At 43.2% G+C, this 25287-nt stretch overlaps 1 protein-coding gene and 1 pseudogene across 1 annotated transcript; one reads left to right on the top strand and one right to left on the bottom strand.

Annotated features, from left to right (window-relative positions):
- Positions 1–1543: 1543 nt before the first annotated feature.
- LOC115175480 (oxidoreductase NAD-binding domain-containing protein 1-like) lies at positions 1544–14173 on the bottom strand (annotated as a pseudogene).
- On the top strand, positions 13801–21925 carry LOC115175413 (gastrula zinc finger protein XlCGF57.1-like; the record flags this gene model as incomplete). Its single annotated transcript, XM_029734644.1, has 3 exons — positions 13801–13830; positions 16531–16618; positions 20352–21925. Coding segments are annotated over 3 exons (1548 nt in total), but the record flags the coding sequence as incomplete, so codon positions are not given.
- Between the last annotated feature and the right edge of the window lie 3362 nt (positions 21926–25287).

Here is a 25287-nt window from a genome sequence, read left to right as displayed (position 1 = left end):
GTAAAATAAACGTGGTTAATGTAAAGAAAGCAATCCAATGTTATTTGTTGCCTAGACTTTACTGCAAATGACACTCAAGTCTTGAGAAAAAAACGACACTAATATTGCAGTTAGCATTGACAGCCTTTATAATAGAACACTTGTGAACACACACAAATATTGCAAAACAACTTAAAGTAGAAATAGAATGCCTGTTTCATTCTGTTTGCTCTATTATTAGTGGCCACTATAGACATTGATCAAGTGCACAAGGCTACATGTGTGCAAAAATAACGTTCAGAGTAAAACAAAATATATAGATAATCCCCCCCCCCCACACGTGTTACTGTCAAATATAAACATTGAGTTGTTATTTTACCTGAAATACACAAGGTCCTCTACTCTGACAATTAATCCACATATTAAAACGCTAACCAAATCGTTTCTAGTCATCTCTCTTCCTTCCAGGCTTTTTCTTCTATTGACTTTATATTGCGATTGGAAAATGTCATAAATTAGGTGCGTTACCGCCACCGACCTCGTTCATCTTTCAGTCACCCACGTGGGTTCATCCAATGAGGAGATGGCACGTGGGTACCTGCTTCTATAAACCAATGAGGAGTTGGGAGAGGCAGGACTTGCAGTGCGATCTGCGTCTAAAATAGAACCTCTATTTTAGCCCTTGTCAACGCAGACGCTCGTTGGCACGTGCGAGCAGTGTGGCTGCAGTAATTGAATAACAGATTTCTAAATTTATTTTGCGACGTGAGCGTTGTGGTCAGCCTGTAACGTTACCTCTTCGTTACCGTTCTTGGGGCGCGCTGCTGTAACTGACAAGCTGCCTTTCCAGTGCGCACGCTGATGCTGTAACTAGTAAATTGGCTGTCTCTTCTTTCTTAACAGGCTGACCACACCACTCGCGTCGCGTGCACGAGCGTTGCAAAATAAATTTAGAAATCTGTTATTCAATTATTGCACCCACACTGCTCGCACGCATCAACGTTGCCAAGGGATAAACTAGTCCTTTCTATTTCTGACGCAGATCGCGCTGCAAGTCCTGCCTATGCCATCTCCTCATTGGTTTATAGAAGCAGGTACCCACGTGCCATCTCCTCATTGGTTATACCCTCGAACTGTCTTGCTGGTCGTCATAGTAATACTATGAAAGTTTACATGCCAATCACCATATAAATTCAAAGATGAAAAAGCCTGAAAGGAGGAGAGATGACTAGAAACGATTCGGTTGACCGTTTTATGTGTGGATTAATTGTCAGAGTAGTGGACCTTGTGTATTTCAGGTAAAATAACAACCCTGTGTTTATATCCCAGGACAAATTAGCTAGCAACAGCGTGCAAGCTAACTAGCTAAATTGCCATAAATGTTTCATGCTTTTCGACCTGTCCCCAAATTAATGTAATTGGTTCAGTTTGTTTTGATATTTTAACCTGCGTGTCGTGATCACGTTTGGTGTAGGGGGACAAAATTCATTTATGCACGATGGCGCACGTCCGCAGCCGGTTTGGGTTCCGTGTCAGTCGCGTGCTGCGCTACATTCTGTTGTTATGTAAACGATTGGCGGAGCCTTGGATACAGCCAGTATTGCTCCAAACGCGGATCACTCGTTTTCTTAGACAGCTGTGATCCAACCCCCCCCCCCCATCCCTACAGGATTCAGTTTATAACTGTCACTGAGTTGAGGACAGTTTGAGTGTGTTTCTCCACCCTTGTAGTGGATAATCAGGAAAGCTATATATACACACATTATACTGCACTTCACACAGGTCAGAGGTCACCATCAACCAGGCTCAGATCAATGGCCCCATACACACTCAGGTGTACAAATGATGTTCATTGCATTTGGTGAACACCCCAGTCAGGTGATAGTTGAGTTGAATGTTCAGTTATGCGTTAATTTGTTCAAATTGTAGCCGAGTCGAGCCAGTTGTACAAGTTGGTACCTGGTAGAAATACACGTTTAGGCGAGGTAAAATAAATCAAATGATGCGGTCAGGTCACACCTGTTGAAAAATATGGTCCAAAGGCCCCAAAAATGTTGCCATGGTAACGTGGGCGGGTGCGTGGTCTGGGTGGTGTGTGCTGGGTTGGTCTTAGAATTCATAGGGACTGGGGGAGAGAGCAGGGTGGGTCCTCCCACCATTGATATACAATATCCAGTGACGCAGCAGTGGATATTTGATGAAGAGGTCTGTCTCCAGTATGCACTACCACCACTTCTCAAACAGTATCCTGTCCTGGGATAGGCCTAGGCTGAGTAGTGTCTGGACCAAGCTCTCTATCATGGGTGGAGGGCCACACAGGTAACACAGCGTAGTGTTAGGGTCGACATGGCGACGCAACTCCCCCTCTGATAGCCTCCCACATGTGGAAGATCAAATCAACATTTATTTAAAAAAACTAAAAAGACATGGAAAATGTACTTTCATGTAGTGCTGTCGTCTTATGGACTAGCATCCATTTAAATTCATTGGGAATGTATTTTCTAGCAGCCAACGGAAACATATCCACTTAAACTATAGATAATTTCATTTCCAACCCATCGCAGATTGTCTCAGTAAACATTTGTGGTTGTGTTAAGGTCATTCTGTAGTACTTCCGGATCATGGACGGTTGGAGTTCCTGGTTGATGTCTGCCGTCTGTGCAGTGATGTGGAAGTCACAGGAGAATTTCTCTGGGAATTCTTTACACACATCTATGATGGTTTTCTGAGAGCAGAGAAGAAGAGCAGGGACAAGGAGGAACAATTATTGGTCTCATTCCCACACACAAACACTGATATAATACAACTAGATATATACTGCTCAAAAAAATAAAGGGAACACTTAAACAACACAATGTAACTCCAAGTCAATCACACTTCTGTGAAATCAAACTGTCCACTTAGGAAGCAACACTGATTGACAATAAATTTCACATGCTGTTGTGCAAATGGAATAGACAACAGGTGGAAATTATAGGCAATAAGCAAGACACCCCCAATAAAGGAGTGGTTCTGCAGGTGGAGACCACAGACCACTTCTCAGTTCCTATGCTTCCTGGCTGATGTTTTGGTCACTTTTGAATGCTGGCAGTGCTTTCACTCTAGTGGTAGCATGAGACGGAGTCTACAACCCACACAAGTGGCTCAGGTAGTGCAGCTCATCCAGGATGGCACATCAATGCGAGCTGTGGCAAGAAGGTTTGCTGTGTCTGTCAGCGTAGTGTCCAGAGCATGGAGGCGCTACCAGGAGACAGGCCAGTACATCAGGAGACGTGGAGGAGGCCGTAGGAGGGCAACAACCCAGCAGCAGGACCGCTACCTCCGCCTTTGTGCAAGGAGGAGCAGGAGGAGCACTGCCAGAGCCCTGCAAAATGACCTCCAGCAGGCCACAAATGTACATGTCTGCTCAAACGGTCAGAAACAGACTCCATGAGGGTGGTATGAGGGCCCGACGTCCACAGGTGGGGGTTGTGCTTACAGCCCAACACCGTGCAGGACGTTTGGCATTTGCCAGAGAACACCAAGATTGGCAAATTCGCCACTGGCGCCCTGTGCTCTTCACAGATGAAAGCAGGTTCACACTGAGCACGTGACAGACGTGACAGAGTCTGGAGACGCCGTGGAGAACGTTCTGCTGCCTGCAACATTCTCCAGCATGACCGGTTTGGCAGTGGGTCAGTCATGGTGTGGGGTGGCATTTCTTTGGGGGGCCGCACAGCCCTCCATGTGCTCGCCAGAGGTAGCCTGACTGCCATTAGGTACCGATATGAGATCCTCAGACCCCTTGTGAGACCATATGCTGGTGCGGTTGGCCCTGGGTTCCTCCTAATGCAAGACAATGCTAGACCTCATGTGGCTAGAGTGTGTCAGGAGTTCCTGCAAGAGGAAGGCATTGATGCTATGGACTGGCCCGCCCGTTCCCCAGACCTGAATCCAATTGAGCACATCTGGGACATCATGTCTCGCTCCATCCACCAACGCCACGTTGCACCACAGACTGTCCAGGAGTTGGCGGATGCTTTAGTCCAGGTCTGGGAGGAGATCCCTCAGGAGACCATCCGCCACCTCATCAGGAGCATGCCCAGGCGTTGTAGGGAGGTCATACAGGCCACACACACTACTGAGCCTCATTTTGACTTGCTTTAAGGACATTACATCAAAGTTGGATCAGCCTGTAGTGTGGTTTTCTACTTTAATTTTGAGTGTGACTCCAAATCCAGACCTCCATGGGTTGATAAATTGGATTTCCATTGATTATTTTTGTGTGATTTTGTTGTCAGCACATTCAACTATGTAAAGAAAAAAGTATTTAATAAGATTATTTCTTTCATTCAGATCTAGGATGTGTTGTTTAAGTGTTCCCTTTATTTTTTTGAGCAGTGTATATAAACACTGAACAAAGATATCAACGCAACATGTGTTGGTCCCATGAGCTGAAATAAAAGATCCCAGAAATGTTCCATACGCACAAAAAAGCTTATTTCTCTCAAATGTTGTGAACAAATTTATCAGTGAGCATTTCTGCTTTGCCAAGATAATCCATCCACCTGAGACAGGTGTGGCATATCAAGAAGCTGATTAAACATAATGATCATTACACAGGTTCGCCTTGTGCTGGGGACAATAAAAGGCCCCTCTAAAATGTGCAGTTTTGTCACAATGCTACTGATGTCTCAAGTTGAGGGAGCGTGCAATTGGCATGCTGACTGTAGAAATGTCAACCACACCTGTTTCACAAGACATTTTATTTACATTTCTCTACCATAAGCTGCCTCCAACATCATTTTAGAGAATTAGGCAGTACGTCCAACTGGTCTCACAACCACAGACCACGTGTAACCACGCCAGCCCAGGACCTCCACATCCAGCTTCTTCACCTGCTGGATCATCTGAGACCAGCCAACCGGCCTCACAACCACAGACCACGTGTAACCACACCAGCCCAGGACCTCCACATCCAGCTTCTTCACCTGCTGGATCATCTGAGACAAGCCAACCGGACAGCTGGTGAAACTGGGTTTGCACAACCAAAGAATTTCTGCACAAACTGTCAGAAACCATCTCAGAGAAGCTCATCTGTGTGCTCGTCGTCCTCACCAGGGTCTTGACCTGACTGCAGTTCGGTGTCGTAAATGACTTCAGTGGACAAATGCTCACCTTCAACGGCCACTGGCAAGCTGGAGAAGTGTGCTCTTCAATAATGAATCCAGGTTTCAACTGTACCATGGTGGCGGTGGGGTTGTGGTATGGGCAGGCATAAGCTACGGATAACGAACACAATTGAATTTTATTGATGGCAATTTGAATGCAGAGATACCGTGACGAGATCATGAAGCCCATTGTTGTGCCATTCATCCGTCGCCATCACTTCATGTTTCAGCATGATAATGCACAGCCCCATGTCAAAAGGATCTGTACACAATTCCTGGAAGCTGAACATGTCCCAGTTTTCTATGGCCTGCATACTCACCAGATGTCACCCATTGAGCAAGTTTGGGACTTTCAACTTCACACAGCTATTGAAGAGGAGTGGGACAGCGTTCCACAGGCCACAATCAACAGCATGATCAACTCTATGTGAAGGAGATGTGTCGCGCTGCATGAGGCAAAAGGTGGTCACACCAGATACTGACTGGTTTTATGATCCACGCCCATACTTTATTTTTAAGGTATCTGTGACCAACATATGTATATCTGTATTCCCAGTCATGTGAAATCCATAGATTAGGGCCTAATGAATTTATTTCAATTGACTGATTTCCTTATATGAACTGTAGCTCAGTAACACACACACACACACTAGTGATGCGCGGGTCAGCTGTTTTTTCACCCGCCCACAATTGCTAATAACCCAGCCGCAACCACCCGACTATATGTGATAAAGTGAAGATCTGAGGCCCACACCCGACACTAAATTAGAAAATGCACAGTAGTCTACAGTCAGACAGCGGAACGATTTTTTGAGAGGCTGTTTGTTAGTCAACTTGTCTATAATTAGATCCATGCAGCTTATCTTCTGTCATTACTTGTTGCCCCAGCAGACGAAATACACATGAAGTCAGAAGTTTACATACACTTAGGATGGAGTCATTAAAACTAGTTTTTCAACCAGTCCACAAATGTCTTAACAAACTATAGTTTTGGCAAGCCGTTTAGGACATCTACTTTCCACTTTGTGATTATTTCACTGTATCACAATTCCAGTGGGCCAGAAATGTACATACACTAAGTTGACTGTGCCTTTAAACAGCCTGGAAAATTCCAGAAAATGATGTCATGGCTTTAGAAGCTTCTGATAGGCTAATTGACATAATTTGAGTCAATTGGAGGTGTACCTGTGGATGTATTTCAAGGCCTACCTTCAAACTTAGTGCCTCTTTGATTGACATGGCTGATTTTCCCAAGACCTCAGAAAAAAACAAGTTTGGTTCATCCTTGGGAGCAATTTCCAAATGCCTGAAGGTACCACGTTCACCTGTACAAACAATAGTAAGCAAGTATAAACACCATGGGACCACGCAGCCGTCATACCGCTCAGGAAAGAGACGCGTTCTGTCTCCTAGAGATGAACGTACTTTGGTTGCAGAAAGTGCAAATCAATCCCAGAACAGCAAAGGACCTTGTGAAGATGCTGGAGGAAACAGGTACAAAAGTATCTATATCCACAGTAAAACGAGTCCTATATCGACATAACCTGAAAGGCCGCTCAGCAAGGAAGAAGCCACTGCTCCAAAACCGCCATAAAAAAGCCAGACTACGGTTTGCAACTGCACATGGGGACAAAGATCGTACTTTTTGGAGAAATGTCCTCTGGTCTGATGAAACAAAAATAGAACTGTTTGGCCATAATCACCATCGTTATGTTTGGAGGAAAAAGGGGGAGGCTTGCTAGCCGAAGAACACCATCCCAACTGTGAAGCACGGGGGTGGCAGCAGCATGTTGTGGGGGTGCTTTGCTGCAGGAGGGACTGGTGCACTTCACAAAATAGATGGCATCATGAGGGAGGAAAATGAAGTGCATATATTGAAGCAACATCAAGACATGTCAGGAAGTTAAAGCTTGGTCTCAAATGGGTATTCCAAATGGACAATGACCCCAAGCATACTTCCAAAGTTGTGGCAAAATGGCTTAAGGACAACAAAGTCAAGGTATTGGAGTGGCCTTCACAAAGCCCTGACCTCAAGTCTATAGAAAATTTGTGGGCAGAACTGAAAAAGCGTGTGCGAGCAAGGAGGCCTACAAACCTGACTCAGTTACACCAGCTCTGTCAGGAAGAATGGGCCAAAATTCACCCAACTTATTGTGGGAAGCTTGTGGAAGGCTACCTGAAACATTTGACCCAAGTTAAACAATTTAAAGGCAAAGCTACCAAATACTAATTGAGTGTATGTAAACTTCTGACCCACTGGGAATGTGATGAAAGAAATAAAAGCTGAAATAAATCACTCTACTATTATTGACATTTCACATTCTTAAAATAAAGTGGTGATCCTAACTGATCTGAGACAGGGACTTTTTACTAGGATTAAATGTCAGGAATTGTGAAAAACTGAGTTTAAATGTATTTGGCTACGTTGTATGTAAACTTACGACTTCAACTGTAAACCCTTGCTCAACAGAATGTCATAAATCGATAGAATTAATGCATCAAGGATGGTCATCTTGATTATTGTCCAGTCATATGGCCAAGTGCTGCAAAGATGGACCTAGTTAAGCTGCAGCTGGCCCAGAACAGAGCGGGACATTTTACTCTTCATTGTAATCAGAGGGGTGATATCAATACTATGCATGGTAGACTCTCTTGGCTAAGAGTTGAGGAAAGACTGACTGCATCACTTTCAAGTTATAAGAAACTCCAAATTGTTGCACAGTCAACTTACATACAGCACTGAGAAACACACTTTCCCCCACCAGACATCTTTTCACAGTTCAAGTCCAGAACAAATTCAAGGAAACGTACAGTATTATACAGAGCCATGAGTGCATGGAACTCCCTTCCATAGCGCAAGTGAACAGCAAACCTGGTTTCAAAAAACAAATAAAGCAACACGGCACAACGCCTCTCCCCCATGTGACCTACTTGTTGTGTGTATGTACTGACGTATGTGGAACTGATAGAAAAACACACACACACACACACACTACATGTTAATGTTTTTGAATGCATGTAGGTTGTAAAGTCTTGTCTGTAGTCTTTTTTGTTCTGTGTCAGACACCAGAAAGATCAGATGTCGCCATTGGCGTCGGCTAATGGGGAACCTAATAAAATCAAATCAAAATCCTCTGCTTCTCTCACACAGCAAAGATGTTTAGGGACTGGGGAGAAAATGCAATAATGCAAAAAAAGCAACATTTTCAAACTGACATCAGTTTGACCGGTTTTAAGGAAATTAAAAGCTGTTAAAACGACCCCAAAAAATGTTTTGTTTGGCTTAGATGCATATTTTATGTGGTTGAATTACTAAAATCAGCTTTTATGATGCTTATAAAGATAGGGACCATCTGTAAATGTGGTAGTGCTAACCGTGTATTCATTCTCTATGCTGAAATAAATAAATCATTTTTCTCCACTCCTGTTCCCGAGTCAAAATGTACATTTGGTGTTTAATTTTACTGCAAGAAATGCTTCATTCTGCAGGAGTTAATGTTATATTAGGCAATGTGAGAAGTTATAGACCTACAGTTCAGATTTCAGTTAGGTTACTATTCCATTTAACCCATATGAACAGTACAGTTCCCTTGACGTGCAATTTTGACAGATATTACTGCATTGTTGAAGCTGGGAACACAAGCATTTCACTACACCCGCAATAACATCTGCTAAATATGTGTATGAAGTCCCTTAGGCTACGCACTAACAGCAGATAATAAATAAAAGAAAAACCTCAATGTAGCCTATAGATATGAATTATATGTACAGTATAGGGTACATTGATTTTATTTTTTATCCACACAATATTTCATGACCCTAAACCCACTCGCCCCGCGGATATAACCACAGGGTCTGCGGGTTATGAGTCAACCCACGTACCCCGCCCTCACTTTGAAGAGCAGCTCTTGTGCGTTCTTGGCGCTGTAGCAGAGGTGGGTGGAGCCTATGTTGTAGCCCCTCCCTACGATAGTGGGGTTCTGTCGTAGCAGGTCAGCGGTGTGAAGCAGGATGGAGTATAAAGGGTTAATGCCCACGCCCTCAACAACAGGTCAACACAGGGGTCAGAGGGTCAAAGAAGAAGTTACCGCCCACACGCATCGCTACATGGGAGTCCATGGTGCACTGAGGAGAGAGAAAGAATAAAAATATTGTTTATTTTGTAATGATAAATAACTCAGGTATGAGATGTGTCCACATTCTAGAAGTCTGCTTTCTGTTCCCTATTGTGGAGAAAGTCTGTTTTAAAGATTAAAAAAAAACAACTTCCAGTGCAGCATTGGTTAAGATACTTCTGACTGGAGTCTCAGGAGACACAGACGCTGCTATACACACACACACACACACACACACACACACACACACACACACACGATGGGAGAGAGAGATCTTATAGCTGGTAGGGGGGTATTTCGAAGACAACAGCAGCAAATTCCCTCCCCTTTTCCCTTTCCCTTTATACACACACACACACGTATACACTCCTCTGCTTTATCTGTTGTCACAGTCCCCACACTCTAACCCAGTACAGATGGGAGGAAGAGTTAACAACAGGCTCATCAAACAATCCCAGGGCTGAGTACAGTCTCCAACCACTTTACTGTGGAATATCAGACAGCTTTATGTGGCGACAACCAGTCACACACAGCTACTGGATGAGATCAGACTTACAATACAACCTATAAACACACACATCAGATGGAGAGACAGGCAGAAAGACTGACAGACACTGCTATTGATTGAGGCAGAAACTAAAACTACATGTGAAAATGTTCATTTCAATGTAGACACACACACACACACTCACCTTGGTGTGTATCCAATGTGCGGGGGTATGTTGTGTGTATTTGACAGCCAGCTCGATAACGCCCTCTCTCTGGAGCAGACCTGGACTGGAACACAGAGAATCCTCCTACCTTCTCCATACCAGGGATGAAGAAGTCCACCCTGGACACACAGAGAATCCTCCTACCTTCTCCATACCAGGGATGAAGAAGTCCACCCTGGACACACAGAGAGACAGAGAGACAAAAAGAGCATCCTTATTGTTAAGTAATGCAAAGCATGTCCAACTGAGAACGTAATCTAACGGATTCAAACTCAACCTCAAAATGTACAGAATGTGTCCATGTCTCTCACATATCTCTACATAACATACCACAGGAAGTGGTAACTTTCCCCCCCAAAAAAGTACACAGCCCTCCAAGGCAATAACAACTAGCAAGCATCTCTCCCTCTCTGACACCTAAACAGAGACACACATATGTTTCTCCCACCCACCTGTCATATGGACTGGAGGAGGTGTAACCAAAGTATTTACATCTGTTTTACATCCATTACTGAACACCGGCGGGACAACTCACCAAGCCCTTCTGTTTATCCACAACACAAACCGCCCACCAACAGTATGGACCACAGAGTTGAAGGAGATATTTATATTATCCCATAAATGAAACATGTTTATGGATGTGTGCTTTGCTTTTAGCTACAACACTAATGCCGTTTTCCTTTGTAGCTCAGTGAGCGTGCCACGTGTAATGCCAGGTAGTAGGTTCCATTCCCGGGACAACCCATTGGTAATGAATGCACGCATGACTAAGTCGCTTTGGAAAAACAGAGTGCTAAATGGAACATGTTATGAAGCCTGTTAGTGGGTCTGAAACAATCTTGCAAGTTGGAAATCCCCCCTAACTGCTTCCTGCTGTCATCATATGCATTTGTTTATCAACTTATTTATTTACCTGTATTTTAACCAAGTGGGTTGATTGAGAACATTGTCTTTTAACACAATGACCTGTGGAACAGTGGCAGGGGAGAGCAACACTGTTAAATAGCGTAACACACATTCAATACAACACTTCCCTCTAGTGCCTAGTAAAGGTATTACAGTCATTAGAAAAAGAGGATTGCGCACGACCTTGATGGATTGCAGCAGGTAATTTCTCTTACTGCGCATGATGATTGACAGCAGCCTGTGTCAGATAATGAACTTGATAACCTCTATAACCCTGTGTGGACCTTTTGTCCAACAAACTGTTGATGTGATATACTGGTTAACCTGATATGGATAGGGGGCAGTATTTTCACGGCCGGATGAAAAAACGTACCCGATTTAAACTGGTTACTACTCTTGCCCACAAACGAGAATATGCATATTATTAGTGGATTTGGATGGAAAACACTCTGAAGTTTCTAAAACTGTTTGAATGGTGTCTGTGAGTATAACAGAACTCACATGGCAGACAAAAACCTGAGAAAAAGTCAACCAGGAAGTGTAGGATCTGAGAAATGTTGTTCTTTCTAGTCCTTTTCGAAACTACAGTATCTGTGCTGTTACGTTGCACTTTCTAAGGCTTCCATTGGCTGTCTAGAGCCTTCTCCTGTCTCTGGGCAGAGTATAGGAGCTCAGTTACTGAGTGGTCTGCCTGGCAACAAAGGGATTGGATATGCGCGTTCCCGCGAGCACGCTGTTTTTTCTTTTCCTCCTTGAATGAATACACTATTGTCCGGTTGGAATATTATCGCAATTTCACTTTAAAAATACCATAAAAATTTATTTTAAACATGCTTCTAAGTACGGTAATGGAACATTTTGACTTTTTGTGTCTCGAAATGCGCTCGCGCGTTACCCTTTGGATAGTGACCTGAACGCACAAACAAAATGGAGGTATTTGGACATAACTATGGATTATTTCGAACAAAAACACAATTTCTTGTGGAAGTAGCAGTCCTGGGAGTGCATTCTGACGAAGATCAGCAAAGGTAATACAATATTTATAATACTAATTCTGAGTTTAGGTTGCGCCGAACTTGGCGGGTGTCTGAATAGCTCGCCGTGATGGCGAGCTATGTACTCAGAATATTGAAAAATGTGCTTTCGCCGAAAAGCTATTTTAAAATCTGACATAGCGTTTGCATAAAGGAGTTCTGTATCTATAATTCTTCAAATAATTGTTATGTATTTTGTCAAGGTTTATGATGAGTATTTTTGTAAATTCACCGGAAGTTTTTGGTGGGAATACATTTTCTGAACATCACACGCCAATGTAAAAAGCTGTTTTTGGATATAAATATGAACTTCATTGAACAAAACATACATGTATTGTATAACATAATGTCCTAGGAGTGTCATCTGATGAAGATCATCAAAGGTTAGTGCTTCATTTAGCTGTGTTTTGGGTTTTATTGACATATATGCTTGCTTGGAAAATGGCTGTGTGGTTATTTTTGTCTATGTACTCTCCTAACATAATCTAATGTTTTGCTTTCGCTGTAAAGCCTTTTTGAAATCGGACAACTTGGTTGGATTCAGGAGAGGTTTATCTTTCAAATGGTGTAAAATAGTCATATGTTTGAAAAATTTTAATTATTGGATTTTTGAGGTTTTTGTATTTCGCGCCATGCGATCCCATTGGCTGTTGGCTAGGGGTTCCGCTAGTGGAACGCCTAGATGTAAGAGGTTGTGACAACACACTGCCTGTCCCCCTATACCGTGTCTACCCATACCTATAACCTACGCACTTGTGCAGATCTGAAAGGATTGGATAGGTGTAAACATCCTCTCCCCAAAGCCATTGGTGTAAATGCTATATTCAGTCTCCTTTCAATGAGCTATGAATGTAGCCAAACAAATGACAGTACTGTACTACTCACCACTGTCCAGCTCTGAAAGTGAAGTCTGGATGGACAGCTAGCTGGAGGCGTTTCACTGTCTCAGACTCATCCATGATGCCACATACCCGCGCCAGATATACACGCTGGACACACACACCAACACACAGTTTACAAATGAAATAACCTGTCAATCAATCATGAAGATTAACACAATTAAACTGTGGAAATAGTTGAAAATCTGTACATTAGAAACCTTTAGCCTAGACATACACGGATTAACAAAATGTATTCGATATTGTCAGTCTCATCATAACACATAACACATCAGATCGTAAAACTGTTTTCAGCTTTGGATTGCATAAGCCACAGGTTTGTTGCTACAGTACAAACACAGGTGGATGGTTACTCACATCTTGTCTGTAGTTGCTGGCTGTCCTCTCTAGATGGCCCATTTGTCTTCTGGATGACATTTTCCTGAAAAGACAACAAAAGTGCCTACTTTATTTAAACACGTCTGTCTATCAGAAAATAATGTAGCCAAGCTAATCACCACAAAGGTCGGTTACATGTATAACCTCAATGGCCCCTAGAAAGAGACTGTAGTCTCACCTGTGTGCGACGTCAAAACAAACAATAAATAGACGTGTACCTATTGTCAGATGGGTCCTGCGAACTTCATGTAAATCCTGATCATCTAAAAACAGGCGAGTAGTTCCGAGTGTATGGCAGCTTTGGTGTTGTTAAAGACGTGACAAAAGTGTAGTAGCCGCACAACCAGCCCCAAGCCCGCTCCTAACCCCCCAACAGTGACAGAGGGGTGACGGGCTACTTGACATGTTATATATGAAACCCAACTCACCGTGTGATCGAACACAATACCCGCGACCGTATCAGCCCGCCGGACGCCCCCGGCAGTGTGAAGCTTTGAGTAGCCATGGAAAGTATACAGAGGACGCTCATGTGCAATATAATGTCACTTTACCTTTTCTTTAGAGAGGCAACCTATTGAGGGAGAAAGTTGGTGTTGGTGGCTAGCTAGCTGACGCTATAGTGATCTAAACCATATTTAACAGATGACAGCAAGCAGGTGAGTCATTTGTAGATACTAGCTAACGAGTTAGCTAACGTTTACGTTTGGTGTAGCATGCTAGCTACACCGTTTTTAAAACGGAGAAATCCATAGCATGATGCTAGCTCAGCCAGCTAGCTCAGCCAGCCCAGTCACACCTTTTCACTTAACATTTACACCTATCGTAGCTTTGACTACATTCCCTACGGAATATAGCTAGTCTCTGTGAAAAGGAAGTCTTGCCAATGTATGAGAATATGTTTGATATGATCTTGTTGCAAGTTAGATAACCTTCCTGAAACGTGTGGGAGATCTGTTGACTCCGGAAGTGATTGACGGCGTGTTCATATTTGCGCAGACACTGCGCACGCCACATGGATGTTCTGTCAATAATCAGTCAGGCTTCAGCATTTGGGTCATGCAGATGTATGGTTTCTTCATAATTCTGTGGATCTAATTTTTGGATAGTGCAGCCTAATGTAAACTTTTTTTGTGTGTGTTGGATAGGATATCATTGTGATGAGCTGGTCTTGAGTTCAGTCTAACGTTACCTAGCTAGTCTTTCTCGCAGAATTCAAAGGAAGGGGAAGGTGTCGACGGAGGTACTCAAGTCCACACGATGAATAACAAACCAGGGAAAAAGCAAAGCAACACAACCAAGAGGACTAAACAGTCCAACACTAATGGGGTTACTTTCAACTCCATCCGAATAAAAAAAGAACCAGGAGACTTTGAACGGAAGGAAATTGGTGACCATTCCAAACGTCCTTTGCTGGAGCAGCAAAAGCACGTCAAGCAACATCAAACTACGTCCGTCCAAGCGACCCGGTATAACAAGATATCGAGGAGTCCTGTGGTGATACTAACAAAATTGTCCAACGTAAGATGAGTTAGTAGTCTTTCATCAACATGTGACTTTTAGGGATGGATCGACATTTACAGAATGGTTACCTGGAGGAAAATCTAGTCCAGGGGAGGGTCATGTCATTTATGAAATTTCTATTTTTCTCAGTTTTAGAATGAGTTGCTTATTATGCTATATATCGACGTGCCTGATGCTGCCCCTCATCTCTGATTCTCAGCTGGGCGCACAATATCAAATGAGCGTATTGGCTTTAGTGTGATGCACAGAGCAAAGTTATATTTCTAAGATAGCTGCTGGGATGGTGTAAATACAACTAGGCTGCATTACACACTGCAATGGAAATTCCAACCCCGAGCCCTGCTCTGCTCTTACTGATCTGCCTAACCAATGGCTGTGCTGTGTAGGCCTACAGTGGCAGTTCAGCAAGAGAGTCAAAGGCTTCTTCCGCAAATCATTTTTGATTAGGCCTAGTCCAAAAGATGAACTATCTTGCTCGCAGACTAGCCTGTATCCTGTTCAGTTTGAGAAGGAGAGTGCGAAGATGAGGACCGGAGGTCAACTTTGATAGCTTGCGACTACTATATTGTTTTTAATTAAATCAATGATGTTTCTTGCCCATTTATCAGAGTTATTGACCTCACAATAAACCAGATTTGAGTAACTTCCATTGTGCTGAAACTAAAGCAGCAGCCGCAGCACAATCAATCGAAAATGGACAGCTCATAAACAAATGATGTAAAGTGTTGGTCCCATGTTTCATGAGCTGAAATAAAAGATCCCAGAAATGTTCCATATGCACAAAAGCTTATTGTGCACAAATTTGTTTGCATTTCTCCTAATCCATCCACCTGACAGGTGTGACATATCAAGAAGCTGATTAAACAGAATGATCATTATGCTGGGGACAATAAAAGGCCACTCTAAAATGTGCTGTTTTTGACACACAACACAATGCCACAATTGGCATGCTGACTACAGGACTGTCCACCAGCGCGGTTGCCAGTGAATTGAATGTTAATATCTCTACCATAAGCTGCCTCCAACGTCGTTTTAGAGAATTTGGCATGTGGTAACCACACCAGCCCAGGACCTCCACATCCGGGTTCTTCACCTGTGGGATCATCTGAGACCAGCCACCCAGACAGCTGATGAAACTGGGTTTGCACAACCAAAGAATTTCTGCACAAACTGTCAGAAACCGTCTCAGAGAAGCTCATCTGTGTGCTTGTCGTCCTCATCAGGGTCTTGATCTGATTGCAGTTCGGCTTCGTAACCGACTTCAGTGGGCAAATACTCACCTTTGATGGCCACTGACCTGCTGGAGAAATGTGCTCTTCATAGATGAATCCTTGTTTAAACTCTACCGGGCAGATGGCAGACAGCATGTGTGGTGTCGTGTGGGTGAGTGGTTTGCTGATGTCAACGTTGTGAACAGAGTGCCCCGTGGTGGGGTTAGGTTATCGGCAGGCATAAGCTACGGACAACAAACACAATTGCATTTTATCAATGGTAATTTGAATACACGAGATCCTGAGGCCCATTGTCGTGCCATACATACCAGACATGTCACCCATTGAGCAAGAGTAGGATGCTCTGGATCGACGTGTACGACAGCATATTCCAGTTCCCGCCAATATCCAGCAACTTCGCATAGCCATTGAAGAGGAGTGGGAAAACCTTACACAGGCCAAATCCATAGATCAGGGCCTAATTTATTTTAATTGACCGATTTCCTTCTATGAACTGTAACTCAGTAAAATCTTTGAAATTGTTGCATGTTGCGTTTCTAGTTTTGTTCAGTGTAGTTGTTGGTTTATGCTTACTGCGGTTTCTTCATCTTTGTAATCTATAAGGTGGTGCTGAAGACTCTTCTGAGAGAAGCTAAAGTGCGTTTGGTGAAGGAGGAGACGGATGCCAGGAGGGAAGAAGACTACAATGAAGGTAGGACATGTACATACTCCAATCTACACCCAATACTGCAGTGAAAATGGGTGATGAATTACTGAAGATCAGCAGGGATTGTTTCCTTATTCTTGAATTAGGAAAATGGCATTTCTCTTTTTTGTTTGTTCCCTCTACCACCCCATAGGGAGTGAACATTATTTACAATAAGGGTTAGATGATGAAAATCAGACCTCTAATGAAAATGGATGGCCTCCCTTCAGCAAAATATATTTGACCTAAACCCTCCCTGAACACTTTAAAAAAACAAGTCACCCTCCCCTATACCCCAAATAAAAAATTAAAACACAAAGCGGGTAGCAGAAAACATGCATAGCATTTACCCTCACTTCTTGGACAGACTAGAGCCTTACATATGTAGTTTTATAAACTGTTATTTGTCCTGTAAGCATTAGATGGCCACGCAGGAATTTTTATAGCACACAGGGCTGAGAGTCAGAAGGTTGTGGGTTCGCCGTGGACAAGAGTTGGGGTGGAAAGATCTCCTTTATTGTAAAATCATTGCATGAATCTATCTTTGTGTTTGCAGGTCAGAGAAAAAATTGCCTTTTTTAAACATTTCATGCAATTGTACATATTAGCAGAATCTTTTTTAATATCACACAAATGACAGGATAATAGTAATGGACGGAGAGCGAGGCCTGTGTTCATCTTATCATATTTCTCTAATGCCAAATCACTGTCTTGTTTGCAACCAAACTGTCCCTGTTTGCAAATAATTCAATCTGAGACATCGTTAGGAATTTGAGCATGGTACTTTCAAATGTTAGGACTACCTTTCCACCCAAGGCAGAGTAGGTCTACCGACGCAGAAAAATTACAGCTTTAACTGCTGGCTACTCTTCTTCCGTGGCTTAACCCAATGAGAGAAGGTAACAAATGTTTCCCCAAAAGCTGTCTGGGTTTAAACATCTTCTATTGTACAGAAGGTGAATAGCTTAATCATTTAATAGTGACAGAATTAGATTACTTCCCAAGCAAAATACATTTGTCTCCTCTGCTATACAAGCGTGTAGCTTAGCCTCTGAATGTCAAAGAAACAAAGCATTATATATCCCCATATGCATTGGAGTCACGTCTTTCCCGGGGATTTTACAGCTTGTTTCTAGCATAAAGCATCGCAGACCAAAGCGCTGTTGTACAGTTGAAGTCGAAGGTTTACATACACCTTAGGCAAATACATTTAAACTCCGTTTCACAATTCCTGACATTTAATCCTAGTAAAAATTCCCTGTCTTAGGTCAGTTAGGATCACCACTTTACTTTAAGAATGTGAAATGTCAGAATAATAGTAGAGTGATTAATTTCAGCTTTTATTTCTTTCATCACATTCCCAGTGGGTCAGAAGTGTACATACACTCAATTAGTATTTGGTAGCATTGCCGTAAAATTGTTTAATTTGGGTCAAACATTTCAGGTAGCCTTCCACAAGCTTCCCACAATAAGTTGGGTGAATTTTGGCCCATTCCTCCTGACAGAGCTGGTGTAACTGAGTCAGGTTTGTAGGCCTCCTTCCTCACACACGCTTTTTCAGTTCTGCCCACAAACGTTCTACGGGATTGAGGTCAGGGCTTTGTGATGGCCACTCCAATACCTTGACTTTATTGTCCTTAAGCCATTTTGCCACAACTTTGGAAGAATGCTTGGGGTCATTGTCCATTTGGAAGACCCATTTGCAACCAAGCTTTAACTTCCTGACTGATGTCTTGAGATGTTGCTTCAATATATCCACATACTTTTCCTCCTTCATGAAGCCATCTATTTTGTGAAGTGCACCAGTCCCACTGCAGCAAAGCACCCCCATAACATGATGCTGCCACCCCTGTGCTTCACGATTGGGATGGTGTTCTTCGGCTTGCAAGCCTCCCCCATTTTTCTCCAAACTTAACGATGGTCATTATGGCCAAACAGTTCTATTTTTGTTTCATCAGACCAGGGGACATTTCTCCAAAAAGTACAATCTTCGTCCCCATGTGCAGTTGCAAACCGTAGTCTGGCTTTTTTATGGCGGTTTTGGACCAGTGGCTTCTTCCTTGCTGAGCAGCCTTTCAGGTTATGGCGATATAGGACTCGTTTTACTGTGGATATAGATACTTTTGTACCTGTTTCCTCCAGCATCTTCACAAGGTCCTTTGCTGTTGTTAAGGGATTGATTTGCACTTTTTGCACCAAAGTACGTTCATCTCTAGGACACAGAACGCGTCTCCTTCCTGAGCGGTATGACGGCTGCATGGTCCCATGGTGTTTATACTTGAGTACTATTGTTTGTACAGATGAACGTGGTACCTTCAGGCGTTTGGAAATTGCTCCCAATGATGAACCAGACTTGTGGTGGTCTACCATTTTTTTTTCCTGAGGTCTTGGCTGATTTCTTTAGATTTTTCCATGATGTCAAGCAAAGAGGCACTGAGTTTGAAGGTAGGCCTTGAAATACATCCACAGGTACACCTCCAATTGACTCAAATTATGTCAATTAGCCTATCAGAAGCTTCTAAAGCCATGACATCATTTTCTGGAATTTTCCAGCTGTTTAAAGGCACAGTTAACTTAGTGTATGTAAACTTCTGACCCACTGGAATTTTCCAGCTGTTTAAAGGCACAGTTAACTTAGTGTATGTAAACTTCTGACCCACTGGAATTTTCCAGCTGTTTAAAGGCACAGTCAACTTAGTGTATGTAAACTTCTGACCCACTGGAATTTTCCAGCTGTTTAAAGGCACAGTCAACTTAGTGTATGTAAACTTCTGACCCACTGGAATTTTCCAGCTGTTTAAAGGCACAGTCAACTCAGTTTATGTAAACTTCTGACCCACTGGAATTTTCCAGCTGTTTAAAGGCACAGTCAACTCAGTTTATGTAAACTTCTGACCCACTGGAATTTTCCAGCTGTTTAAAGGCACAGTCAACTTAGTGTATGTAAACTTCTGACCCACTGGAATTTTCCAGCTGTTTAAAGGCACAGTCAACTCAGTGTATGTAAACTTCTGACCCACTGGAATTTTCCAGCTGTTTAAAGGCACAGTCAACTCAGTGTATGTAAACTTCTGACCCACTGGAATTTTCCAGCTGTTTAAAGGCACAGTCAACTCAGTTTATGTAAACTTCGACTTCAACTGTATATCACTTTATTTAATTAGATGTGTTTTATTTTCTTAAATCTTAAGCTAACAACGGTAGGCCTGTGCGTTTTGTCATTTTCTTTAATTAAAGGTAGGTCTATGGCATACCCGCTTAAAGAGTGGATATTGGGTGGAGGAATTGACCAATACAATCCATGGATATAGCAGACTATATAGCCTAATTTAGTCTGTTTGTAGGCCTACCTCATTTCTTAAATGGGAAGAAATAGGCTCCAACACAAAGCCCTGTTGTTGTTAGTAAAGTCTAATTTAAAATGAAGACCTTGAAATTATGCCTACTCAAATTTACCTACTTTCTGCACCATAAGCCATTTTCGATTGTGCTGCGGCTGCTTCTTCAAGTTTCAGCACCACAATGTAAGTTACTCGAATATGGCTTATTGTGAGGTCAATAACTGATAAATACATAACGGGCAAAAAACATATTGTTTTTAATAATCTATTATAGTAGTAGCAAGCTATCAAAGTTGATCTCCGGTCTTCCTCATCTTCACGCTCTCCTTCTCAAGCTGAACAGAACATAGGCTATTCTGAGTTCAAGGCCTAATCACCTCTTTATCCCTCTCCCTCAGTCTCTTCTCCGCAGTTCTTTCCTTGTCCACACTGCACCATCTCCTTCACTGACTGTTACTTCCTGGAGAACCACATCAAGACCAAACACCAGAAGCAGTACCTGGCCATGTTGAAAAGCCACGTCTCAAAGAGTAAAACGGTGTACGCCCCCACACACAGCTGTCCCCAGTGTAGCTGCATGTTCCATACCCCACGACAGCTACACATCCACACCCGCCAGGCCCACCCCTCTGCCCTTCCCCAGAAACCTGCCCGTCCCCCCAGGGTTCCGGGGAAACTCCACCCCTGCCCGCAGTGTGCCCGTAGATTCCCGTACCTGGGAACCCTGCTGAAGCACTGCAAGAATTTGCACAAAATGGCTGTTTTTCGCACCGATGGCCACATCAGTTGTGCTGACTGTGGGAAGAGCTTTGAGAATTGCTGGGGACTAGGGCCACACCGGTGTCAAGAACCAGAGGGCACTAAACCTAAGGACACTAAGACTGTGGTCTGTCTGGAAGTCGGCTTCCATTGCTCAGAGTGTGGGAAGATCCTCAGTACTCCTACGAGCCTGGACACTCACATGCGCATCCACACTGGAGAGAAGCCATACGAATGTAAGGAGTGCGGCAAGCGCTTCTCAGAGAACAGCGGTTACCGTTATCACTCGTTAATACACTCGGGGCTCAAGCCGTTCAAATGCCAGGACTGTGGGAAGACTTTCAAACGGAAGTCGCTCCTCTGGACTCACCTGTCGGTTCACACTGGTGAGCGGAAGTTCTCCTGCACCCAATGCGATAAGAGGTATGCAAGCAGGGCCCATCTGAAGCTTCACCTGCGAACACACTCGGGGGAGAGACCTTTCAAATGCACCGTTTGTGGTAAAGACTTTGCTGACAAAGCGTATCTGAAAACACACCTGAAGATCCACAGCAACGAGAAGAACTACCACTGTGGGGTTTGTGGGCGGGCGTTCTTGAGGCTGGGGTTGTTGAAGTTACACATGCGCTCACATACCGGGGAGAGGCCCTACCACTGCACAGTGTGCGACAAGAAGTTTTTTCGACTCTCACACCTGAAGAACCATCATCTGACTCACACGGGTGAGAAACCATACACCTGTACCGAGTGCAGTAAAAGCTTCACTCAGTCTGGGGATCTGTCCAAGCACAAGCTCCTACACACTGGGGAGAAGCCATTTGAATGCCCTGAATGCCCCAGCCGGTTTAACCGTTCTGGTTCTCTGACAAGTCACATGAGGACCCACACTCACCGTGATGTAAAGCCATACTCCTGCCAAGAATGTGGGAAGAGCTTTTATGAACGGAGTCACGTCAAAGTCCACATGAAGACCCACACAGGGGAGAGACCGTATCCCTGCCCCCACTGCCTTTTCAGCTTCACTCGGAAAGCACACCTCTCCAAACACCTGCCTAGATGTCGTAAATGATCATGGTTGCCATTTTTTATGACACCTTTTTATTATGAAATTCATTGTATTCATAGGAATCACTTTTAGATTAATCCACCACAGTGAAACAATAGCGTTATATAGTCATGGAATACATTGAAACATTATTATACTGAGCAAAAATAGAAACGCAACATGTACAGGGTTGGTCCCATGTTTCATGGGCTGAAATAAAAGATCCCAGAAATTTTCCATACGTACAAAAGGCTTATTGCTCCCAAATGTTGTGCCAAATTTGTTTATATCCCTGTTAGTGAGCATTTTTTCTTTGCCAGGATAATCTATCCACCTGACAGGTGTGGCATATCAAAAAGCTAATTAAACAGCATGACCATTACACAGGTGCACCTTGTGCTGGGGGGCAAAAGGCCCCTCAAAAATATGCAGTTTTGTCACGACACACAATGCTAGAGATGTCTCTAGTTTTAAGGGAGCGTGCAATTGACTTGCTGACTGCAGGAATGTCCACCAGAGCTGTTGCCAGAAAAATGCTATGTTAGTTTCTCTACCAGAAGCCACCTCAAGTCGTTTTCGAGAATTTGACAGTACATCCTACTAGCCTCACAACCGCAGACCATGTGTATGGCATTGTGTGAGCAAGTGGTTTGCTGATGTCAATGTTGTGAACAAAATGCCCAGTGGTGGTGGGGTTACGGTATGGGTAGGCATAAGCTATGGACAACCAACACAATTGCATTTTATCGATGGCAATTTGAATGCACAGAGATATTGTGACGAGATTCTGAGGCCCATTCTTGTGCCCTTCATCCGCCGCCATCACCTCGTGTTTCAGAATGATAATGTACGGCCCCATGTCGCAAGGACGTGTACACCATTCCTGGAAGCTGAAAATGTCCCAGTTCTTCCATGGCCTGCATACTCACCAGACATGTCACCCATTGAGCATGTTTGGGATGCTCTGGATCAACGTGTATGACGGCGTGTTTCAGTTCCCACCAATATCCAGCAACTTCGCATAGCCATTGAAGAGGAGTGGGACAACGTTCCACAGGCCTCAATCAACAGCATGATCAACTCTATGTGAAGGAGATGTCACTCTGCATGAGGCAAATAGTGGTCACACCAGATACGGACTGGTTTTATGATCCACACCCATACTTTTTTGTTTAAGGTATCTGTGACCAACATATGCATATCTGTATTCCCAGTCATGTGAAATCCATAGATTAGGGCCTAATTTATTTATTTTAATTTACTGATTTCCTTTATATGAACTGTAACTCAGTAAATCTTAGAAATTGTTGCGTTTTATATTTTTCTTCAGTATAGTAGATCATAGTTACATTGTTTTGTTAATGAACACCCTTTTTAGTACTTTTGTCATTTTCATTTCATTTGAAATAATATTACTGTATGCTGACTCATGGTGACAAAGCCTAAGAAAGAGAAACAAAAGTTATCAGTCAGCGAATTGATCAGTCTGCCGTCTGAATGGTCTGAATTGTATGGCTCAAATCTTGATTGTTTACACTAATACAAAATTATTCAGTCAGTTATCTTCAGAAAATGCCCCCCCCCCCCCCAATGTGACCCAATGTTTAGGCATTGTTAAAGAAATACACTAATTGGAACTGTTTCCATCTGAACTAGGGGAGGCATAGCAAATACAGAGCATTCGGAAAGTATTCAGACCCCTTGACTTTTTCCAAATTTTGTTACATTACAGCCTTATTCTAAAATTGATTAAATCATTTCCCCCCTCAATCTACACACAATACCCCATAATGACAAAGCAAAAAAATCGAATTTTTGCAAAAACAAAAAAAATTACATTTACATAAGTATTCAGACCATTTACTCCGTACTTTGTTGAAGCACCTTTGACAGCGATTACAGCATTGAGTCTTCTTGGGTATGACGCTACAAGCTTGGCACACCTGTATTTGGGCAGTTTCTCCCGTTCTTCTCTGCAGATCTTCTCAAGTTCAGTCAGGTTGGATGGAGAGCGTCACTGCACAGCTATTTTCAGGTCTATCCAGAGATGTTCAATCCGGTTCATGTCCAAGCTTTGGCTGGGCCACTCAAGGACATTCAGAGACTTGTCACGAAGCCACTCCTGTGTTGTCTTGGCTGTGTGCTTAGGGTCGTTGTCCTGTTGGAAGGTGAACCTTCGCCCCAGTTCTGAGGTCCTGAGCACTTTGGAGCAGGTTTTCATCAAGGATCTCTTTGTACATAGTCTCCCAGTATCTGCCTCTGAAAAACATCCCCACAGCATGATGCTGCCACCATGCTTCATCGTAGGGATGGTGCCAGGTTTCCTCCAGACGTGATGCTTGGCATTCAGGCCTGAGAGTTCAATCTTGGTTTCATCAGACCAAATAATCTTGTTTCTCATGGTCACGAGTCCTTAAGGTGCCTTTTGGCAAACTCCAAGCGGGCTGTCATGTGCCTTTTACTGATGAGTGGCATCCGTCTGGCCACTTTACCATAAAGCCCTGATTGGTGGAGTGCTGCAGAGATGGGAGAACCTTCCAGAAGGACAACCATCTCTACAGAGGAACTATGGAGCTTTGTCAGAGTGACCATCAGGTTCTTGGCCACCTCCCTGACCAAGTCCCTTCTCCCCCGATTGCTCAGTTTGGCCGGGCGGCCAGCTCTAGGAAGAGTCTTGTTGGTTCCAAACTTCTTCCATTTAAGAATAATGGAGGCCTCTGTGTTCTTGGGGATCTTCAATGCTACAGAAATTTTTTTGGTACCCTTCCCCAGATCCTGTCTCGGACAATTCCTTCGACCTCATGGCTTGGTTTTTGCTCTGACATGCACTGTCAACTGTGGGACCTTATATAGACAGGTGTGTGCCTTTCCAAATCATGTTCCACCAATTGAATTTACCACAGGTGGATTCCAATCAAGTTGTAGAAACATCTCAAGGATGATCAATGGAAACAGGATGCACCTGAGCTCAATTTCAAGTCTCATAGCAAAGGGTCTGAATGCTTATGTAAAAAAGTTATTTCTGTTGCGTATAAAACCTGTTTTGCTTTGTCAATATGGGGTATTGTGTGCAGATTGATGAGGGATTTTTTTTATAATTACAGCCTTATTGTAAAATAGATACAATGTAACCAAATGTGAAAAAAAGGGAAGGGGTCTGAATACTTCTGAATGCGCTGTATAGCCTGTATGACGTCCAGCCCTGATGTCCCCTTTCCTCTTGCCTTGTGAACCAGATGTGTGAATAAAGGTCAGACCCTCAGCACGACTCCTCTTTTAAGACGGCAGAACACAACACACCATATCACATAGGCTTCATTACTATGACCTTTAGAACACAGAATGAGAGAGGTCAGGAATGCTGGGAGAAATGGGATTCAGAATTGGAAATTGACTGATTCAAAGATGATGTAATTGTAACTTGTGCATTGTACCTGCCTGTTTTGTGTTTGTTTTCAATAAAAACAAATAAAAAGATGAATCATTAAGCCTACATTATAGGCTTTTGCCAACAAAATCTGGCAATTTCA

The sequence above is a fragment of the Salmo trutta genome, chromosome 36 (assembly GCF_901001165.1).
Source record: "Salmo trutta chromosome 36, fSalTru1.1, whole genome shotgun sequence".
In the NCBI taxonomy this organism is placed as follows: Eukaryota; Metazoa; Chordata; class Actinopteri; order Salmoniformes; family Salmonidae; genus Salmo; species Salmo trutta.
The sequence above is the reverse complement of the archived record's forward strand: the minus strand, read 5'-3'. Positions and strand labels throughout refer to the sequence as shown.